General features: G+C 42.1%; 1 protein-coding gene across 2 annotated transcripts in view; it reads left to right on the top strand.

Annotated features, from left to right (window-relative positions):
• Positions 1-19291, top strand: part of EPHA3 (EPH receptor A3) — a 434619-nt gene that overhangs the window by 405792 nt on the left and 9536 nt on the right. For both annotated transcript variants that reach the window (XM_056559344.1, XM_056559343.1), the window contains exon 16: positions 10036-10191. In XM_056559344.1, the coding sequence (XP_056415319.1) occupies positions 10036-10191 (156 nt within the window). The remainder of the gene's footprint in view (positions 1-10035; positions 10192-19291) is intronic.

The following is a 19291-nucleotide window of genomic DNA, read 5'->3' as shown; positions in this document are numbered from 1 at the left end:
CCCAACAGCAATTTTAAGATCTCTCCACAGGTGTTCAATGGGATTTAGATCTGGACTCATTGCTGGCCACTTCAGAACTCTCCAGCGCTTTGTTGCCATCCATTTCTGGATGCTTTTTGACGTATGTTTTGGGTCATTGTCCTGCTGGAAGACCCAATATCTCAGACACAAACCCAGCTTTCTGACACTGGGCTGTACAGTGTGACCCAAAATCCGTTGGTAATCCTAAAATTTCATGAAGTCTTGCACACATTCAAGGCACCCAGTGCCAGAGGCAGAAAAACCGCCCCAAAACATAATTGAACCTCCACTGTATTTCACTGTAGGTATTGTTCTTTTCTTTGTAGGCCTCATTCTGTTTTCGGTAAACATTAGAATGATGTGCTTTACCAATAAGCTCTATCTTGGTCTCATCTGTCCACACAATGTTTTCCCAGCAGGATTTTGGCTTACTCAAGTTCATTTTGGCAAAATGTAGTCTTGCTTTTTTATGTCTCTGTGTCAGCAGTGGGGTCCTCCTGGGTCTCCTGCCATAGTGTTTAATTTAATTTAAATGTCGACGGATAGTTTGAGCTGACACTGATGCTCCTTGAGCCTGCAGGACAGCTTGAAATCTTTGGAACTTGTTTGGGGCTGCTTATCCACCATCTGGACTATCCTGCATTGACACCTTTCACAAATTTTTCTCTTCCGTCCACACCCAGGGAGATTAGCTACAGTGCCATGGGTTGCAAACTTCTTGATAATGTTGTGCACTGTGGACAAAGACAAATCTAGATCTCTGGAGATGGACTTGTAACCTTGAGATTGTTGATAATTGTCCACAATTTTTGTTCTCAAGTCCACAGACAGTTCTCTTCTCTTTCTATTGTCCATGCTTAGTGTGGCACACAGAGACACACAATGCAAAGACTATGTGAACTTCTCTCCTTTTTATCTGCTTTCAGGTGTGATATATATTGCCCACACCTGTTACTTGCCCCCAGTTTAAAGGAGTATCACATGCTTGAAACAATCTTATTTTTCCACAATTTTGAAAGGGGGCCAATAATTTTGTCCAGCCCATTTTTGGAGTTTGGTGTGATATTATATCCAATTTGCTTTTTTTCCTCCCTTTTTTGGTTTAGTTTCAATACACACAAAGGGAATAAACATGTGTATAGCAAAACATGTGTTACTGCAATCCTTTTCTGTGAGAAATACTTAAAGGGGTATTCCAGGCAAAGACTTTTTTTATATATCAACTGGCTCCGGAAAGTTAAACAGATTTGTAAATTACTTCTATTAAAAAATCTTAATCCTTCCAATAGTTATTAGCTTCTGAAGTTTTCTGTCTAACTGCTCAATGATGATGTCACGTCCCGGGAGCTGTGCATGATGGGAGAATATCCCTTGCATGATGGGAAAATATCCCCATAGGAGCTGGACAGCTCCCGGGACTTGAGTCATCAGAGAGCAGTTAGACAGAAAACAGCAACTCAACTTCAGAAGCTAATAACTATTGGAAGGATCAAGATTTTTTAATAGAAGTAATTTACAAATCTGTTTTACTTTCCGGAGCCAGTTGATATATAAAAAAAAGTTTTTGCCTGGAATACCCCTTTAATTTTCTCAAAAAATGCTAACATTTACGGCCATGACTGTATATTGGGCACATGGAAATTGTCTCCTGTTCTGGAGTATTTTCAATGTTCATAGGTTACACAGATTGATTTCCATGAATCTGTAAGGGTAGATTTTCCTAGTGTCAGGAAATGGAATGCAGGAAAATGTACAACCTATTGCCAGGGGACCCTACTTACAAAAACAATTTTTAGAATGAAATACTTTCTTAAAGAGTACCTTTCATGATCTTGCTAAACTTATCAATTCTCCCAGTTCACTGCCCCCATCATGATAAACCACCCCCTTCCTTTATTTATTTATTTTTTTTATAATTTTTTAGTTTTCTACCTTGATATTGCTCTGTATTTTCTGCTCATCCTCAGTCAGATTCACAAACTGGGAAGGGGCATTACCCAGAAGGTGTGACATCATCTGAAGCCATCACAGGGGAGAACTTCCTCCTTGACTCTGCTACACACAGCCCAGAGCAGTTCAGGATTGCATGAGCTATGATTGGCTAAGGCTGCACACAACCCCCTCAGCATTTCCTGATTTTGGACTTCTGCCAGGCCAGCAGAAGTCCAAAGTCTGTGCAAGAGATGGGGGGGAAATGTGCTCTGGACAAGTAGGGAGACACCTAGTGGAAGCTTTTTAAACTCAAATAAAACATAAAAAACTTAATTTAGAAAGATTTTTTATTTACCATAAGGAGTGCAATAGCAAAAATGATTTTTAATGATAGTGCCCACTTAAAGAGCACTCACCCAATTTGGTTTAATGGAGTTGTGTTTTTTTTCCTCAACTGGTATTTCACCACAGTATTTACTAACGTTTCCCTACCTTTTGCACTTTTTCCTATTTTTTACTTTCTTTACAACTTCTCTGAGCTGTTCGGTTTTCCAGAGCTCAAATCCACCACATTTTCTGTGGAAACCTTAGTGTTGAGATTTTTCAAAAAAATGTTGGAACACTGCCCCCTTTTCTGCCACTGCTCCTCCTTTCACACCGACCACACCCCTTTTTCCGATTTTCTAAGTAAAATGGAAAGTTGGTTAGGTTTTGGAATTTTTTGGCACAAATTCTGGCAGACACAATTTGTGGCGCACAACCTGACAAAAGAGGTCGGGTTTACATTAGTAAATCAGGGCCAATGTCCATCAAATGTGTCTGGCTCTGGTGGTGCTCACGTGCACAGTTGCTTGCTACACATATTCTCTTGTATTTAAAAATCTTTCCTTCATTGTGCAGGCAAGCAAATAAGAATTATTGCACTAGAAATGCTTCTTCTCAACAACAATTTATAATCAAATTATAAACTTGTGTTTTGTGTGATCTTACAGAGAAAATTAATATTGACTCATGGGAGAACTCCTTTAAAGAGATACTATATTTGTTAAAAGACAGACTTATTTATCTATAAAATGCCCTAAGAAAGCAAAAGAATCTGTACCCACTAAACCGAGTCCTGATCCTCACATTGTGTGAGGTTTGTATACTGTATGTAAATTAGGGACCTTACTCCCTCTTCCCAATCAGAAGCGCTGAAAGGGTTCACCTCGGTTCATTCCTCAAAGGAAGTAGCCAAGACATGAGCCAACGTTCCATCTGTCTGGCCATCAGTAACCTGTCAGAGTAAACTGGGCGTTGCAGTTTAGCAACAGCTAAAGAGCCAGCAATTGCAGACTACTAAAGGCAGAAACATGTTTAGCCATATTCAGATATACTTAGCTCCTAAAGCAAGTTATTTATTATGATTGTCAGCTTTATACTTAAACAGTAAAGTGTTTGAGTGAATGAATGAATGATAAATGGGACCTCCCCACAGTTGACAACATCTGCAATACATTTTCAAATCTTTTCTAATACACATAACTTTTATTTACTTTGGCACCATATTAATTTGCTGTTTTAATTTCTTTTAATTACTTGCTTTAAGGATTTGTTTTTATTAATTTATGCATTTATTCATATTATTTTCTTATCCGCCAAAGAAAATCAGTTATTGAAATCTTATCTGTTCCTTCTATATATCAAATTAATAAGTTGTGAAACTGATTGTTATGTAATTCTATGGTTTGTGTGTTACATTATATAAAAACTGACAGTTCACAATCTAGGACCTGAAAAGATACACACTAGATACCACAAAATTTTATTCACTTAATGGGGTAATCAGGTGCTAGATTTTTTTTTTCTAATGGGCCAGGATAGCTTAGATAAGCTTACTTATCTACCCCATCCAAAGCCACTGTTGTCCCAATGGGTCCCAGTCCTCGCTGATCACCACCAGGAAATGCCTAATAACTGGCTGCAGCAGTGTGCCCCACCCCCACCCTATCAGCCACTGATTGGCTAAGTGGGCCTTTTCATCTGTTGAGATGGGGACTAGGAGTCACTGATCAGCAATGACCGGGGCTCTATTGAAACAGGAACAGTGGGGAATCGGACAGGTGACAAATAACAAAGAGGCTATACTCATTACCCCTGCTCCCCTGCTGTTACAGCTGTGTAATCTTCCAGTCCCTAGCTGTCCTCTTCTTCTGATGACATTTCGTTTGGTTCGAAATGCCCAGTGAGTAGAGATGAGTGAATCGAATCTGATGAAGTCAAATTCGTTCCGAATTTCATGAAAAATTCAATTCTGACCAAATCCGAACTTTGACTCTATTTGAATTAACACATTTCTTCATTAGCAACACCACTGCGATCGTCCTGTGTAATGTATAGATGTGAGCGGCTTTCTCCTGCGCTCGCATCTCTGCAATAGATAGGACGATCGCAACGGGTGTCAGGAGTGACACTTGCTGTGATCTGTCCTCAACTGCAGGTACTACTGCTCCCAACATGGAGCACACTCTGCTCCATGCTGGGAGCTGTAGTACCTGCTAGAGATGAGCGCACTTACAGTAAATTCGATTCGTCACGAACTTCTCAGCTCGGTGGTTGCTGACTTTTCCTGCATAAATTAGTTCAGCTTTCCGGTGCTCCGGTGGGTTGGAAAAGGTGGATACAGTCCTAGGAAAGAGTCTCATAGGACTGTATCCACCTTTTCCAGCCCACGGGAGCACGGGAGAGCTGAACTAATTTATGCAGGAAAAGTCATCAACTGCCGATCTGAGAAGTTTGTGACGAATCGAATTTACTGTAAGTTCGCTCATCTCTAGTACCTGCATTGATAGACAGATTGCAGCGAGTGTTACTTATGACACCCAATGCGATCGTCCTGTATAATGTATAGATGCAGCCGTCCGGCTGCTCTTCTCTGGTCCTACTGTAGTATGAGTATATGCCGTATATACACCTATTATTCATATTTCACGCAGATAGCTGTGAGTGGCTGGAACCATCTGGCCAATCACAGCTCTTTGCGGGAAATATGAATAAGTGATGTGAATTCTCTTCACATCACAGGCCACCCGGAGTATAGTGCAGAGATGCGAGCGCAGGAGAAAGCTGCTCCATCTCTGCAATAGAAAGGACAATCACATTGGGTGTAAGGAGTGACACCTGCCGTGATCTGTATATTAGTACAGGTACTACAGCTCCCATCATTGAACAGTCTGTTCCATGCTGGGAGTAGTAGTACTACCAAAAAAAAATTGAGAAACACACATACACACACTTTATTAAACGCATTATTAAAATACATTACTAATCTAAAAAAATTTGAATTAATTAAAATATATTATTTTTCCATTTAAATGGCCCCTTTCTAAATTTTTATTATTGTCGACTACATTTTTAGATCCCTGCCCGCCCACATAAATTGACCCTGTTTAACGACTGAATAATGTCGATCAAAATAATGGACATATTTGTTCCATTAAGACCCTTTATAACATCCGTCATGTACTGTTATTTTATGGCCATTTAAGCACCTATTCCTACAGACTCCCACAGCCGGGATTACTACTACTACTACTCCTATCATGGAACAGACTTGTTTCCATGATGGGAGTAGTAGTTCCCCTGCTGCGGGAGGCTACATTAGTGTTTGTACTACTACCCCCATTATGGAACACACTCTGTTCCATGATAGGGGTTGTAGTACATGGGCTGGGGGATTGATCGCACCGGGTCTCACTTCTGAGACCCGATGCGATCAGAAGTTATTAAACAGGGGAGCATGTGGCATGCTCCGCTCCTATGCGATGTACGGTATATTTTTACTTTCACTTTTAAATTCCCCGCTGGGAGCCCTGAATAGCTGCCACCATGATTTTTAAACTACTAATTTGACCCACAAATGTAAGCTCCCATGAATATTTTTAATAATTCATTGGCCTCAGTGTGTTTATAATAATTCATTGGCACAAGTTAGTTTATAATTATTCACTTTAATTACTGTACGTACACCACGTACATTTGGGCCTAGTTACTGTGAAAGGCCAGCCAAAGCTACACCCTTGTTTCTGTAGCTTCATACAGTTTTAAGCTGAGCATATTTTCCAGCTTTCATAGTTGTAAACTGTACATACACCTACGTGGTGTACTTTTTTTTTTCCTGAAAAACTAATTTTGGCCTAGTTACTGTGAAATGCCAGCCAAAGCTACCCACTTGTTTCTGTAGCCTCATACAGTTTGTAGTGGAGCGCATATTCCTCCTCTCATAAGTTTAAACTGTAGGTACACCTACGTGGTGTACGTTTTTTTCCTGAAAAACTAATTTGGGCCTAGTTACTGTGAAAGGCCAGCCAAAGCTACACCCTTGTTTCTATAGCCTTATACAGTTTTAAGCATAGTGGAGCGCATTGTCCTCCTCTCATAAGTGTAATTTATATGCACTCAGCTGGTGTATAAGTATGTTAGGCAGAGAAGTGCTAGGACGTGCACAGAGGAGTGGCAGAGGCCTAAATTCATCAGGCACAGGCAGAGGTCGCAGCAGAGTAGGGGCGTGTAGCAGCAGGAGTCACAGCGAGAGGTTTCATTTTTCAAAAATTTGCTCATCTCTACTGACATCCGTTGAATGTAATGGGTAGACCCTGTGGTGTTTCATCCTCTCTATTTGAAAGCTTCCCATCACTCTTTTAAATTCTTTTCACCAGAAAGAAGATAAAATTAATTCAAGTGAGATGACATCTTATTGTGGCTTTGTCATATGGTCCCAGAAAGCAACCAATGACTGGCTGAATAGCTGGCTGTGTAGGTGTCTATCAAGTCTTTCTGCATTACACTAGACTTTTAATTGTATTGTCTGTAAAGTTAAATTCTCCAGAAGGGGTGTGTGGCAGCAGGAGTTGCAGCGAGAGGTCTGAGCTCCCATTGTCAGCTAGCAGTCGTGTCTCGACCAGCAACCCAGCAGCTGTGATTAATTGGTTCACTTGGTCATCCACTTCATCCCAAGTAACATCCGACACCCCCAGTCAACAGTCGGTGGGTTCCTCAGACTCAACCGTCAGTTGGCATGGCCCTCATGCTGCTGCTGCCACCTCCAGGCTCTGTAATTGTGCCGCCATATGGTCTCCTCATGCTGATGCTGCCACCTCCAGGCTCTGTAATTGTGCCGCCATATAGTCTCCAAATGCTAATGCTTCTACCTCCAGGCTTCGTCATTGTGCCGCCATATGGTCCCCTCATGCTGATGCTGCCACCTCCAGGCTCTCTGATTGTGCTGCTAAATGGTCTCCTCATGCTGCTGGCACATTAAATGAAACTTTTATCTTAATTTATTTAAAATCTTCAATTTAAAATTTACAAAATATCAATTGTGAGCCCTGTAGTCTTGTCAGGCTGTGGTCCTTCTGCTACATTATGGCCTCCTCGTGCTACCGCCTCCTCCAGGCTGTGTCATTGTGGCACAATATGGTCCCCTCATGCTGTTGGCACATTAAATTAAACATTTACAATTTAAATCTATAAACAATCTTCAATTTAATTTTTACAAAATATCTTCAATTTAATTTTTACAAAAAATCTTTTCAATTGTGAGGCCCTATGGGAATATCCAGTATCCAGTATTTTTGCACCCAGATACAGTTTAGACACAATGATTTCCTTGGAGCCTGGGAGTCCGCAACTACAACTCAAGGATCATAAATATTCTCTCTATTGATCTCTATTCCATTACTCTTCCAGTGACTCACATAACTTCTATCTGGTACTTCATACACCGTCTTGACTAATACGTTTGTTCATTTCTACCACACTTCGTTTATATTTACCACACACCAACTATATATCATATCATGTGATCGAAAAAAGGGTGGAGACATTTTTTTCCCCTTTTCCTCTGAGTAGATATGTAATTTTCATGATGTCTTTTTAATGACTGCCGTCTGTGGCCTAGTGGGTACTGATTTATGAAAAGCTGTAAAAGATCAGGTGGAACACGGCAGGACTTCTTTACAGCTGCCTGGATGGAAACCCATCTAATTTGTTTAGTTAAGTGTGAGCTCATGGTGAACATCACCCGGCCTATAAATTTCAAGTTTAGACCCCTAACTGGGAGCTTGGTCCAAAAAATGCCGATGACTGCAGATGATCTTGAAGACCAATATTCCCTTGATGCATATGTGGAAACATCACAGACTCTTCATTGCTGCAACCGCATTCCTTCTTATTGATAAACTGTCCAGATGTCCTCTCCGAGGAGGAAAAGAACCAATTTCTACTTAAAATTCTCCAAGGAACATTGGAAAGAGTAAAATAATACTTCACATCACTGGTTATTCAGAGGTTACGCACATTTAAATTAAGTTCTTTTTTCTATTTCATTGCTTCTTTGATTCAAGTCATGAACATAAAGACTAACGTTGACTACTTAAATCCCTAATCTGAGAAATCTGTTTTTCTTCATTTTAAAAAGACAAATTCCCTTATTATAAAGACTTGTTCCTGAGATAAAGCTAATCAAAGAACAGTAATGCTACATAAGGAGAGAAAAAAGAAAGACGGAGGTAGAACCTTACATTCCTTCCTACTGCAACACTTTATAAATACTTCAAAAATGTCCTGGGAATCACAGACGTATTGCCAGAAAAAAATATGAGTCCAAAGGTGATACACTTATTTTAGCTAACAGCAGTAGCTATTTGGTGTTATATTACCAGCACATAAAACTAGTTCCAACTTTGCCAGAGGGAAAATATCTATTTTTTTTATCCTTTTTTTATGTTCATGGTAAGTCCATTCCAGTTTGTAGAATTTAGAAAACAGCATAAAATAGCTGCCAGCTTCACCATCATTCACGCTAATGAACCCCTTATTTCTGGTCCTAATAACCAAATAAATATTTTTGTGTTGTTCATTGTCGTCTTCTAATAACCATAATTATTTTTCTTCAGTTATTTGCATTTTGAGAGTTTGTTCTATTGTGGACAAATGGATTATTAAATGGCATCATGTAGGGGTAGATATTATATGCTGTACAACTTTTTTTTTCCTTTTTGGAGAGGAAAAATGGAAAAAAAACTGATATTCAATTTCATTGGATTTTGCTTTTATGGCATTCACCTTAAGGTATAATTAACATAAGGCATTTACTTTGTGAGCCAGTATGTTATGGCCATGCAAAATATATGTTGTTGTTGTTTATATAAAAAAAACCTTTACAAAAAGTGTTTTTGAGTCTATGCATTCCAAGAACGTTCACTTTTTTTTCCCCAACAGTATGAGAGCCTGCTTTTTGCAGGACATCTTGTATATTAATTGGAATTAATTCAGTGTACAGAAAACTTTTTGTGGTCAGCAGAATAGAAAAAATAACAATTGCAGCATTGTTTTTTTTTCAAAGTCATTGTTCACCAGGCAAATAAATAACATGATAGTTTTATAGTTTGGGTTGTCATGGCTGTGGCAATACCAACTTTAAAAAATAAAAAAAACACAAGTAAGCCCAGATGACAGAAGCAAAGTGGACTTACTCCCGTTCAGGAACAAATACAGGGGGAAAAAAAGTTAAAACTTGTAATTATTTTAGATATGCATTAACAACTGGATAGAAAAAGTTTATAAAAAAAAAAAAAAGAAAGAAACAAAAAAAGGACAGTGAAACGCCAATGCATTTCGAAATATATACAGTTCTTAGTGATGGCAGTACCAGTGCCAGTTCTGCCATGGTTAAGAACTGTATGTTGTTCGAAACGTGTTGATGCTTCACTATCCTTTTTTTTGTTTCTTTTTATTAACTTTTTGTAACCAGTTTTAAATGTATATTTCATAAATTCCAAGTTTAAACTTTTTTTTTTAAAGCTGGAGACTTAATTCTTCCCCTTTATACAATACAAATATGCGTACATGTTTTCCAAATGAAGCTCTTCATATTGGAAAAGGGGATTTATTTATTTATTTGTATTTATTTATTGTTTACACTTTGGTGAACTTTTGTTCATTTGTTTAATCTTTTGTCTCGTAGGAGAATATTTGGCAAATATAGAAATGCCTTTAAGCATGAATATATGGGCCCTAACATTCTCCTCCACTTATTTACAGGCCATCAAATCTACTTCTAGATCAAAACAGTGTTGACTATCCTACCTACCGGGCCCCGGGAGACTGGCTGGACACGATGCAGAGTGGACAATGCAAGGACATTCTGTCAGGAGTCAGCTACAGCTCCTGTGAAACTATTGCAAAAATATCATTAGAGTGAGTTTTTATATTTAAATGTATTTATTTCTATTTACATATATTTTTCAATATTGCAAGTTTATGCACTTTGTTTTGTGGAGCTTTTGTTTGCCACTTTTGATTGCTTTGGGGTTTTTGCCCTTTTTTACAGGTGTGCCAAAAAGGCACTGAAAACAAATCATAAATGTGTGATAAAAACAGAAATAACACGTTTACAGTAAAATGGCCTAAAACAAGTACCATGATTTTATTGTATGGCTGATTTAATTATGGCATTTTCCCATTGCATTTAATGTAATTCAAGGGGAAGAACATGGAAATAAAATAGGTGTTTTAATACACTCTATGTATGAATCTTGCCTAAATACACTGGAATAACTTAGTATGAGTAATATGACAATATTTTCTCAAATTATTAAAGTATTTAAATCTAATCAATTATATGAAATATGCATAGGGCATTTACTGGTAAATCATGTTAGATGTCACTCACCCATGTCCTAAGCAAATAAATTAACATTGCTTAAATTCCTTGATTATAAATAATTTATGATCGACAAGCAGTTTTGGTTGTATTTGCTTTATTCAAATGTTCTTACTTACATTCTTTACAAGTATAGCAAACACAACTATAGATCCCCTCTATAAGTATAACTTTGTATAATAAACATTCTTAACAGCTCTGTCCTCTTGACACATTATCTATCATATTTCCGTAATTACTTTTCCATTTGCTTCCACATCTATGGATGAGCCTGGCATGATTAGCACGATGACTAATCAGGGTTATATGAAGGTGTTATCAATATGTAATGAGCAGACTCTATGTCCAGGATTAGCAGGAAGATTTGAAGAATGCCTAAGGGGAGAAAGGATTTTAAGCAGTTTGAGAGCTGACAGTGAGCGATAGAGGAAGAATGGAGGAAAAGGCTTATTTTAGTGTCAGATGCAATGATTAATAAACAAAGAAAGGATCGACTGGAGGCCATACAAAATGAAAATGCTGCTGTGCTCTTAAACTGGTGTTCAGGCAATTCCCATATACATCATATGGCCAAGAATATGCGAACATGACTTCAGACATTTCAAGCACACCCGAGGCCTTCAGCTTGGCACATAATACAATTTTCCATCACTTTTTTTTGAATGCTGACAATGCCAAAGGCCGAACATCTTCATGAAAGGGAAAGGGTTTGTTACATGCAATGGGTTTAAAACAACTGTGGAAACTAAGGTATTCTCTAAGTATGCTCTAGGTTTTGACCGTTTACCCCCCCCCCCCCCCCCCTCCAATTGTAACTTGGTCTTCATTAAAACTTCTATGGGGTTGCTACCTCTGATCTGTAAAGTCCTAATGTCAATGCCCACTTTGTAAACATTTCTTTTTGCGTTTCAAGTTGTGAACTCAAGCATAGACCCTGCGAATTGAATGGGTGGAGGTTTACAGAAAGGAAAACTATCCGAGATTAAAAAGACACAGCTGCTTTCTTACAGAAACAGCTCTACATCTTGTGTGCAGGTTGTGCATGGTATTACAGCATTAAAACAAATAGATCTCACCAACAATAACACACAACCCAAGGGCAGATGCTGAGCTGTTTTTAGAAGAATGCAGCCATTTTTTTTTCAAATCCTGAGTGATCTGTTTAAGGCAATAGCCTATAGGAACATTCTACAGCAAGCATGTCAAACTTCAACGTGGGCCAAAAAACAAGGTTAAACTTTATGTGGGCCGCATCCAAAAAAAGGACGTAGTAACGCCGGCCCTTGAATTCTGGGAGCGTGACGTGATGTGAGCGAACATCAATACGAGACCCTCACATTAGGTTGGCAGCATAGTTCCCCACATTAGGTTGGCAGTACAGTTCCCCCACATTAGGATGGCAGTACAGTTTCCCTATATTAGGTTGGCAGTACAGTTCCCCCACATTAGGTTGGCAGTACAGTTCCCCCACATTAGGTTGGCAGTACAGTTCCCCCACATTAGGTTGGCAGTACAGTTCCCCCACATTAGGTACAGTACAGTTCCCCCACATTAGGTGCAGTACAGTTCCCCCACATTAGGTGCAGTACAGTTCCCCGCACATTAGGTGCAGTACAGTTCCCCCACATTAGGTTGGCAGTACAGTTCCCCCACATTAGGTACAGTACAGTTCCCCCACATTAGATGCAGTAAAGTTCCCCCACATTAGGTGCAGTACAGTTCCCCCACATTAGGTGCAGTACAGTTCCCCCACATTAGGTGCAGTACAGTTCCCTGCACAATAGGTGCAGTACAGTTCCCCGCACATTAGGTGCAGTACAGTTCCCCGCACATTAGGTGCAGTACAGTTCCCCCGCACATTAGGTGCAGTACCGTTCCCCGCACATTAGGTGCAGTACCGTTCCCCGCACATTAGGTGCAGTACAGTTCCCCGCACATTAGGTGCTGTAGAGTTCCCCACATTAGGTGCAGTAGAGTTCCCCACATTAGGATTGCAGTACAGTTTCCCCACATTAGGTTGGCAGTACAGTTCCCCCACATTAGGTTGGCAGTACAGTTCTCCCACATTAGGTTGGCAGAACAGTTCCCCCACATTAGGTTGGCAGTACAGTTCACCCACATTAGGTTGGCAGTACAGTTCCCCCACATTAGGTACAGTACAGCTCCCCCACATTAGGTGCAGTAAAGTTCCCCCACATTAGGTGCAGTAAAGTTCCCCCACATTAGGTGCAGTAAAGTTCCCCCACATTAGGTGCAGTACAGTTCCCCCACATTAGGTGCAGTACAGTTCCCCCACATTAGGTGCAGTACAGTTCCCCGCACATTAGGTGCAGTACAGTTCCCCGCACATTAGGTGCAGTAGAGTTCCCCACATTAGGTGCAGTAGAGTTCCCCACATTAGGTGCAGTAGAATTCCCCACATTAGGTGCAGTAGAGTTCCCCACATTAGGTGCAGTAGAGTTCCCCACATTAGGTGCAGTACAGTTCCCCACATTAGGATTGCAGTACAGTTTCCCCACATTAGGTTGGCAGTACAGTTCCCCCACATTAGGTTGGCAGTACAGTTCTCCCACATTAGGTTGGCAGAACAGTTCCCCCACATTAGGTTGGCAGTACAGTTCCCCCACATTAGGTTGGCAGTACAGTTCCCCCACATTAGGTACAGTACAGTTCCCCCACATTAGGTGCAGTAAAGTTCCCCCACATTAGGTGCAGTAAAGTTCCCCCACATTAGGTGCAGTACAGTTCCCCCACATTAGGTGCAGTACAGTTCCCCCACATTAGGTGCAGTACAGTTCCCCCACATTAGGTGCAGTACAGTTCCCACACATTAGGTGCAGTACAGTTCCCCGCACATTAGGTGCAGTAGAGTTCCCCACATTAGGTGCAGTAGAGTTCCCCACATTAGGTGCAGTAGAGTTCCCCACATTAGGTGCAGTAGAGTTCCCCACATTAGGTGCAGTACAGTTCCCCACATTAGGTGCAGTAGAGTTCCCCACATTAGGTGCAGTAGAGTTCCCCACATTAGGTGCAGTACAGTTCCCCACATTAGGTGCAGTACAGTTCCCTGCACATTAGGTTCAGTATAGTTCCCCACATTAGATGCAGTATGTTCCCCCACAGACATACAGCCTCCAGCCATACACTGTATACAGTGTATGGCTGGAGGCTGTATGCCTGTGTACTGCCCCACTTCAGTGCTCTGGAAGAATGGAGGAAAAGGCTTATTTTAGTGTCAGATGCAATGATTAATAAACAAAGAAAGGATCGACTGGAGGCCATACAAAATGAAAATGCTGCTGTGCTCTTAAACTGGTGTTCAGGCAATTCCCATATACATCATATGGCCAAGAATATGCGAACATGACTTCAGACATTTCAAGCACACCCGAGGCCTTCAGCTTGGCACATAATACAATTTTCCATCACTTTTTTTTGAATGCTGACAATGCCAAAGGCCGAACATCTTCATGAAAGGGAAAGGGTTTGTTACATACAATGGGTTTAAAACAACTGTGGAAACTAAGGTATTCTCTAAGTATGCTCTAGGTTTTGACCGTTTACCCCCCCCCCCCCTCCTCCAATTGTAACTTGGTCTTCATTATAACTTCTATGGGGTTGCTACCTCTGATCTGTAAAGTCCTAATGTCAATGCCCACTTTGAAAACATTTCTTTTTGCGTTTCAAGTTGTGAATTCAAGCATAGACCCTGCAAGTTATTGAATGGGTGGAAGTTTACAGAAAGGAAAACTATCCGCGATTAAAAAGACACAGCTGCTTTCTTACAGAAACAGCTCTACATCTTGTGTGCAGGTTGTGCATGGTATTACAGCATTAAAACAAATAGATCTCACCTACAATAACACACAACCCAAGGGCAGATGCTGAGCTGTTTTTAGAAGAATGCAGCCATTTTTTTTTCAAATCCTGAGTGATCTGTTTAAGGCAATAGCCTATAGGAACATTCTACAGCAAGCATGTCAAACTTCAACGTGGGCCAAAAAACAAGGTTAAACTTTATGTGGGCCGCATCCAAAAAAAGGACGTAGTAACGCCGGCCCTTGAATTCTGGGAGCGTGACGTGATGTGAGCGAACATCAATACGAGACCCTCACATTAGGTTGGCAGCATAGTTCCCCACATTAGGTTGGCAGTACAGTTCCCCCACATTAGGATGGCAGTACAGTTTCCCTATATTAGGTTGGCAGTACAGTTCCCCCACATTAGGTTGGCAGTACAGTTCCCCCACATTAGGTTGGCAGTACAGTTCCCCCACATTAGGTACAGTACAGTTCCCCCACATTAGATGCAGTAAAGTTCCCCCACATTAGGTGCAGTACAGTTCCCCCACATTAGGTGCAGTACAGTTCCCCCACATTAGGTGCAGTACAGTTCCCTGCACAATAGGTGCAGTACAGTTCCCCGCACATTAGGTGCAGTACAGTTCCCCGCACATTAGGTGCAGTACAGTTCCCCCGCACATTAGGTGCAGTACCGTTCCCCGCACATTAGGTGCAGTACCGTTCCCCGCACATTAGGTGCAGTACAGTTCCCCGCACATTAGGTGCTGTAGAGTTCCCCACATTAGGTGCAGTAGAGTTCCCCACATTAGGATTGCAGTACAGTTTCCCCACATTAGGTTGGCAGTACAGTTCCCCCACATTAGGTTGGCAGTACAGTTCTCCCACATTAGGTTGGCAGAACAGTTCCCCCACATTAGGTTGGCAGTACAGTTCCCCCACATTAGGTTGGCAGTAAAGTTCCCCCACATTAGGTGCAGTAAAGTTCCCCCACATTAGGTGCAGTACAGTTCCCCCACATTAGGTGCAGTACAGTTCCCCCACATTAGGTGCAGTACAGTTCCCCGCACATTAGGTGCAGTACAGTTCCCCGCACATTAGGTGCAGTAGAGTTCCCCACATCAGGTGCAGTAGAGTTCCCCACATTAGGTGCAGTAGAATTCCCCACATTAGGTGCAGTAGAGTCCCCACATTAGGTGCAGTAGAGTTCCCCACATTAGGTGCAGTACAGTTCCCCCACATTAGGATGGCAATACAGTTTCCCTATATTAGGTTGGCAGTACAGTTCCCCCACATTAGGTTGGCAGTACAGTTCCCCCACATTAGGTTGGCAGTACAGTTCCCCCACATTAGGTACAGTACAGTTCCCCCACATTAGATGCAGTAAAGTTCCCCCACATTAGGTGCAGTACAGTTCCCCCACATTAGGTGCAGTACAGTTCCCCCACATTAGGTGCAGTACAGTTCCCTGCACAATAGGTGCAGTACAGTTCCCCGCACATTAGGTGCAGTACAGTTCCCCGCACATTAGGTGCAGTATAGTTCCCCCGCACATTAGGTGCAGTACCGTTCCCCGCACATTAGGTGCAGTACCGTTCCCCGCACATTAGGTGCAGTACAGTTCCCCGCACATTAGGTGCTGTAGAGTTCCCCACATTAGGTGCAGTAGAGTTCCCCACATTAGGATTGCAGTACAGTTTCCCCACATTAGGTTGGCAGTACAGTTCCCCCACATTAGGTTGGCAGTACAGTTCTCCCACATTAGGTTGGCAGAACAGTTCCCCCACATTAGGTTGGCAGTACAGTTCCCCCACATTAGGTTGGCAGTACAGTTCCCCCACATTAGGTACAGTACAGTTCCCCCACATTAGGTGCAGTAAAGTTCCCCCACATTAGGTGCAGTAAAGTTCCCCCACATTAGGTGCAGTAAAGTTCCCCCACATTAGGTGCAGTACAGTTCCCCCACATTAGGTGCAGTACAGTTCCCCCACATTAGGTGCAGTACAGTTCCCCGCACATTAGGTGCAGTACAGTTCCCCGCACATTAGGTGCAGTAGAGTTCCCCACATTAGGTGCAGTAGAGTTCCCCACATTAGGTGCAGTAGAATTCCCCACATTAGGTGCAGTACAGTTCCCCACATTAGGTGCAGTAGAGTTCCCCACATTAGGTGCAGTAGAGTTCCCCACATTAGGTGCAGTACAGTTCCCCACATTAGGATTGCAGTACAGTTTCCCCACATTAGGTTGGCAGTACAGTTCCCCCACATTAGGTTGGCAGTACAGTTCTCCCACATTAGGTTGGCAGAACAGTTCCCCCACATTAGGTTGGCAGTACAGTTCCCCCACATTAGGTTGGCAGTACAGTTCCCCCACATTAGGTACAGTACAGTTCCCCCACATTAGGTGCAGTAAAGTTCCCCCACATTAGGTGCAGTAAAGTTCCCCCACATTAGGTGCAGTACAGTTCCCCCACATTAGGTGCAGTACAGTTCCCCCACATTAGGTGCAGTACAGTTCCCACATATTAGGTGCAGTACAGTTCACCGCACATTAGGTGCAGTAGAGTTCCCCACATTAGGTGCAGTAGAGTTCCCCACATTAGGTGCAGTAGAGTTCCCCACATTAGGTGCAGTAGAGTTCCCCACATTAGGTGCAGTAAAGTTCCCCCACATTAGGTGCAGTACAGTTCCCCCACATTAGGTGCAGTACAGTTCCCCCACATTAGGTGCAGTACAGTTCCCACATATTAGGTGCAGTACAGTTCCCCGCACATTAGGTGCAGTAGAGTTCCCCACATTAGGTGCAGTAGAGTTCCCCACATTAGGTGCAGTAGAGTTCCCCACATTAGGTGCAGTAGAGTTCCCCACATTAGGTGCAGTACAGTTCCCCACATTAGGTGCAGTACAGTTCCCTGCACATTAGGTTCAGTATAGTTCCCCACATTAGATGCAGTATGTTCCCCCACAGACATACAGCCTCCAGCCATACACTGTATACAGTGTATGGCTGGAGGCTGTATGCCTGTGTACTGCCCCACTTCAGTGCTCTGACCACCACTCCTCCGGTCTGACCATAGAAGTGGTCCTGGGAGGAGGAGCGGTGGTCTGAGCACCGAAGCTGACGTGCCGCTGGTCATTTACCATGCTGGCCAGCGCGCGTCTTCCACCTCCATGTTCCGCTCCTCCGCGCCTCCGTTGCTATGGGCGCACGCACGGGACATGAGTGACCGGCGGCCCCTGTGTTTTTAAACTTAACGCAGGGGGCCGCTTAGAGTTAACGGGGGTATCTCTGTGTCCCGAAAACATATTTCGGGACACAGGGATGTCCTTAATAATGATGGGGGGATCTGCCACTTCAGGGCAAGCACCGGCTCTGCTCGGGCTGCAAAAATATTCATTGCGGGCTGCATGTTTGACACCCATGATCTACAGAACTGGGTGCTTCAAACTTTGCAGCAATATTTTCTTGAAAGCTCATTTTATCATCTTCATTGGTATAGACTATAACTTTAAAAACTATGTCCATCATGTGCTATATAAAAAATAAACATGTATTCACCCCCATGCTGATCTTCTTCCGGAGCTGCAGTGTGATGTCTGGGCCCATTATACACCCAGGCCCAATGTGTCATGCTGCCGCTCAGCAAATCGCTGGCCACTGGAGTGTCCCACCTCTACAAGCGATTCACTAAGTAGCAGTATGACACATTGGGCCCGGGTGCTTTTTTGGCCCAGGCGTCCCACTGCAGCTTAGGAAGAGGATTGGAGCAGGACACCTAAGGCACCGAGGGAGCACTGGAGGTGGTTATTTTTATTTTTTTTTTTTTTATATATATAACACACGATGGGTATAGTTCTTAAATACCTTTCCACATGCTGGATAACCCCTTTTAATAGCAGTTTTTCATAAAGCATTAAATTCTATTATTTGTAAGAGAGTTGTGAATCTACTGCATGGCTCTATTGGGTAAAGACTATTGCTTACACAGTGGGCTGTAAATAGACTGTGCCCAGCAAATACAGTAAACCTAGCAAGCCATGAAGAACTGTAGTATCTCTTCACTGTCCTGCTCTAGATTTAGGTTACCCCTGCAAATAATAAAAGCAATTCCAATCCCTACAATATTAGTAAATTATGATCTTAACAGTTCTCTAACATACAGTGAGGCAAAAAAGTATTTAGTCAGCCACCAATTGCGCAAGTTCTCCCACTTAAAAAGATGAGAGGCCTGTAATTTTCATCATAGGTATACCTCAACTATGAGAGACATAATGAGAAAAAAATCCATAAAATCACATTGTCTGATTTTTAAAGAATTTATTTGCAAATTATGGTGGAAAATAAGTATTTGGTCAATAACAAAAGTTAATCTCAATACTTTGTTATATACCCTTTTTTGGCAATGATGACAGAGGTCAAACGTTTTCTGTAAGTCTTCACAAGGTTTTCACACACTGTTGCTTGTATTTTGGCCCATTCCTCTATGCAGATCTCCTCTAGAGCAGCGATGTTTTGGGGCTGTCGCTGGGCAACACAGACTGTCAACTTCCTGCAAAGGTTTTCTGTGGGGTTGAAATCTGGAGACTGGCTAGGCCACTCCAGGACCTTGAAATGCTTCTTACGAAGCCAATCCTTTGTTGCCCAGGTGGGGTGTTTGGGATCATTGTCACGCTGAAAGACCCAGTCATGTTTCATATTCAATGCCCTTGCTGATGGAAGGAAGTTTTCACTCAAAATCTCATGATACATGGCCCCATTCATTCTTTCCTTTAAACGGATCAGTCATCCTGGTCCCTTAACAGAAAAACAGCCCAAAAGCAAGATGCTTCCACTC

Source organism: Hyla sarda, chromosome 2, assembly GCF_029499605.1.
Source record: "Hyla sarda isolate aHylSar1 chromosome 2, aHylSar1.hap1, whole genome shotgun sequence".
In the NCBI taxonomy this organism is placed as follows: Eukaryota; Metazoa; Chordata; class Amphibia; order Anura; family Hylidae; genus Hyla; species Hyla sarda.
The sequence above is the reverse complement of the archived record's forward strand: the minus strand, read 5'-3'. Positions and strand labels throughout refer to the sequence as shown.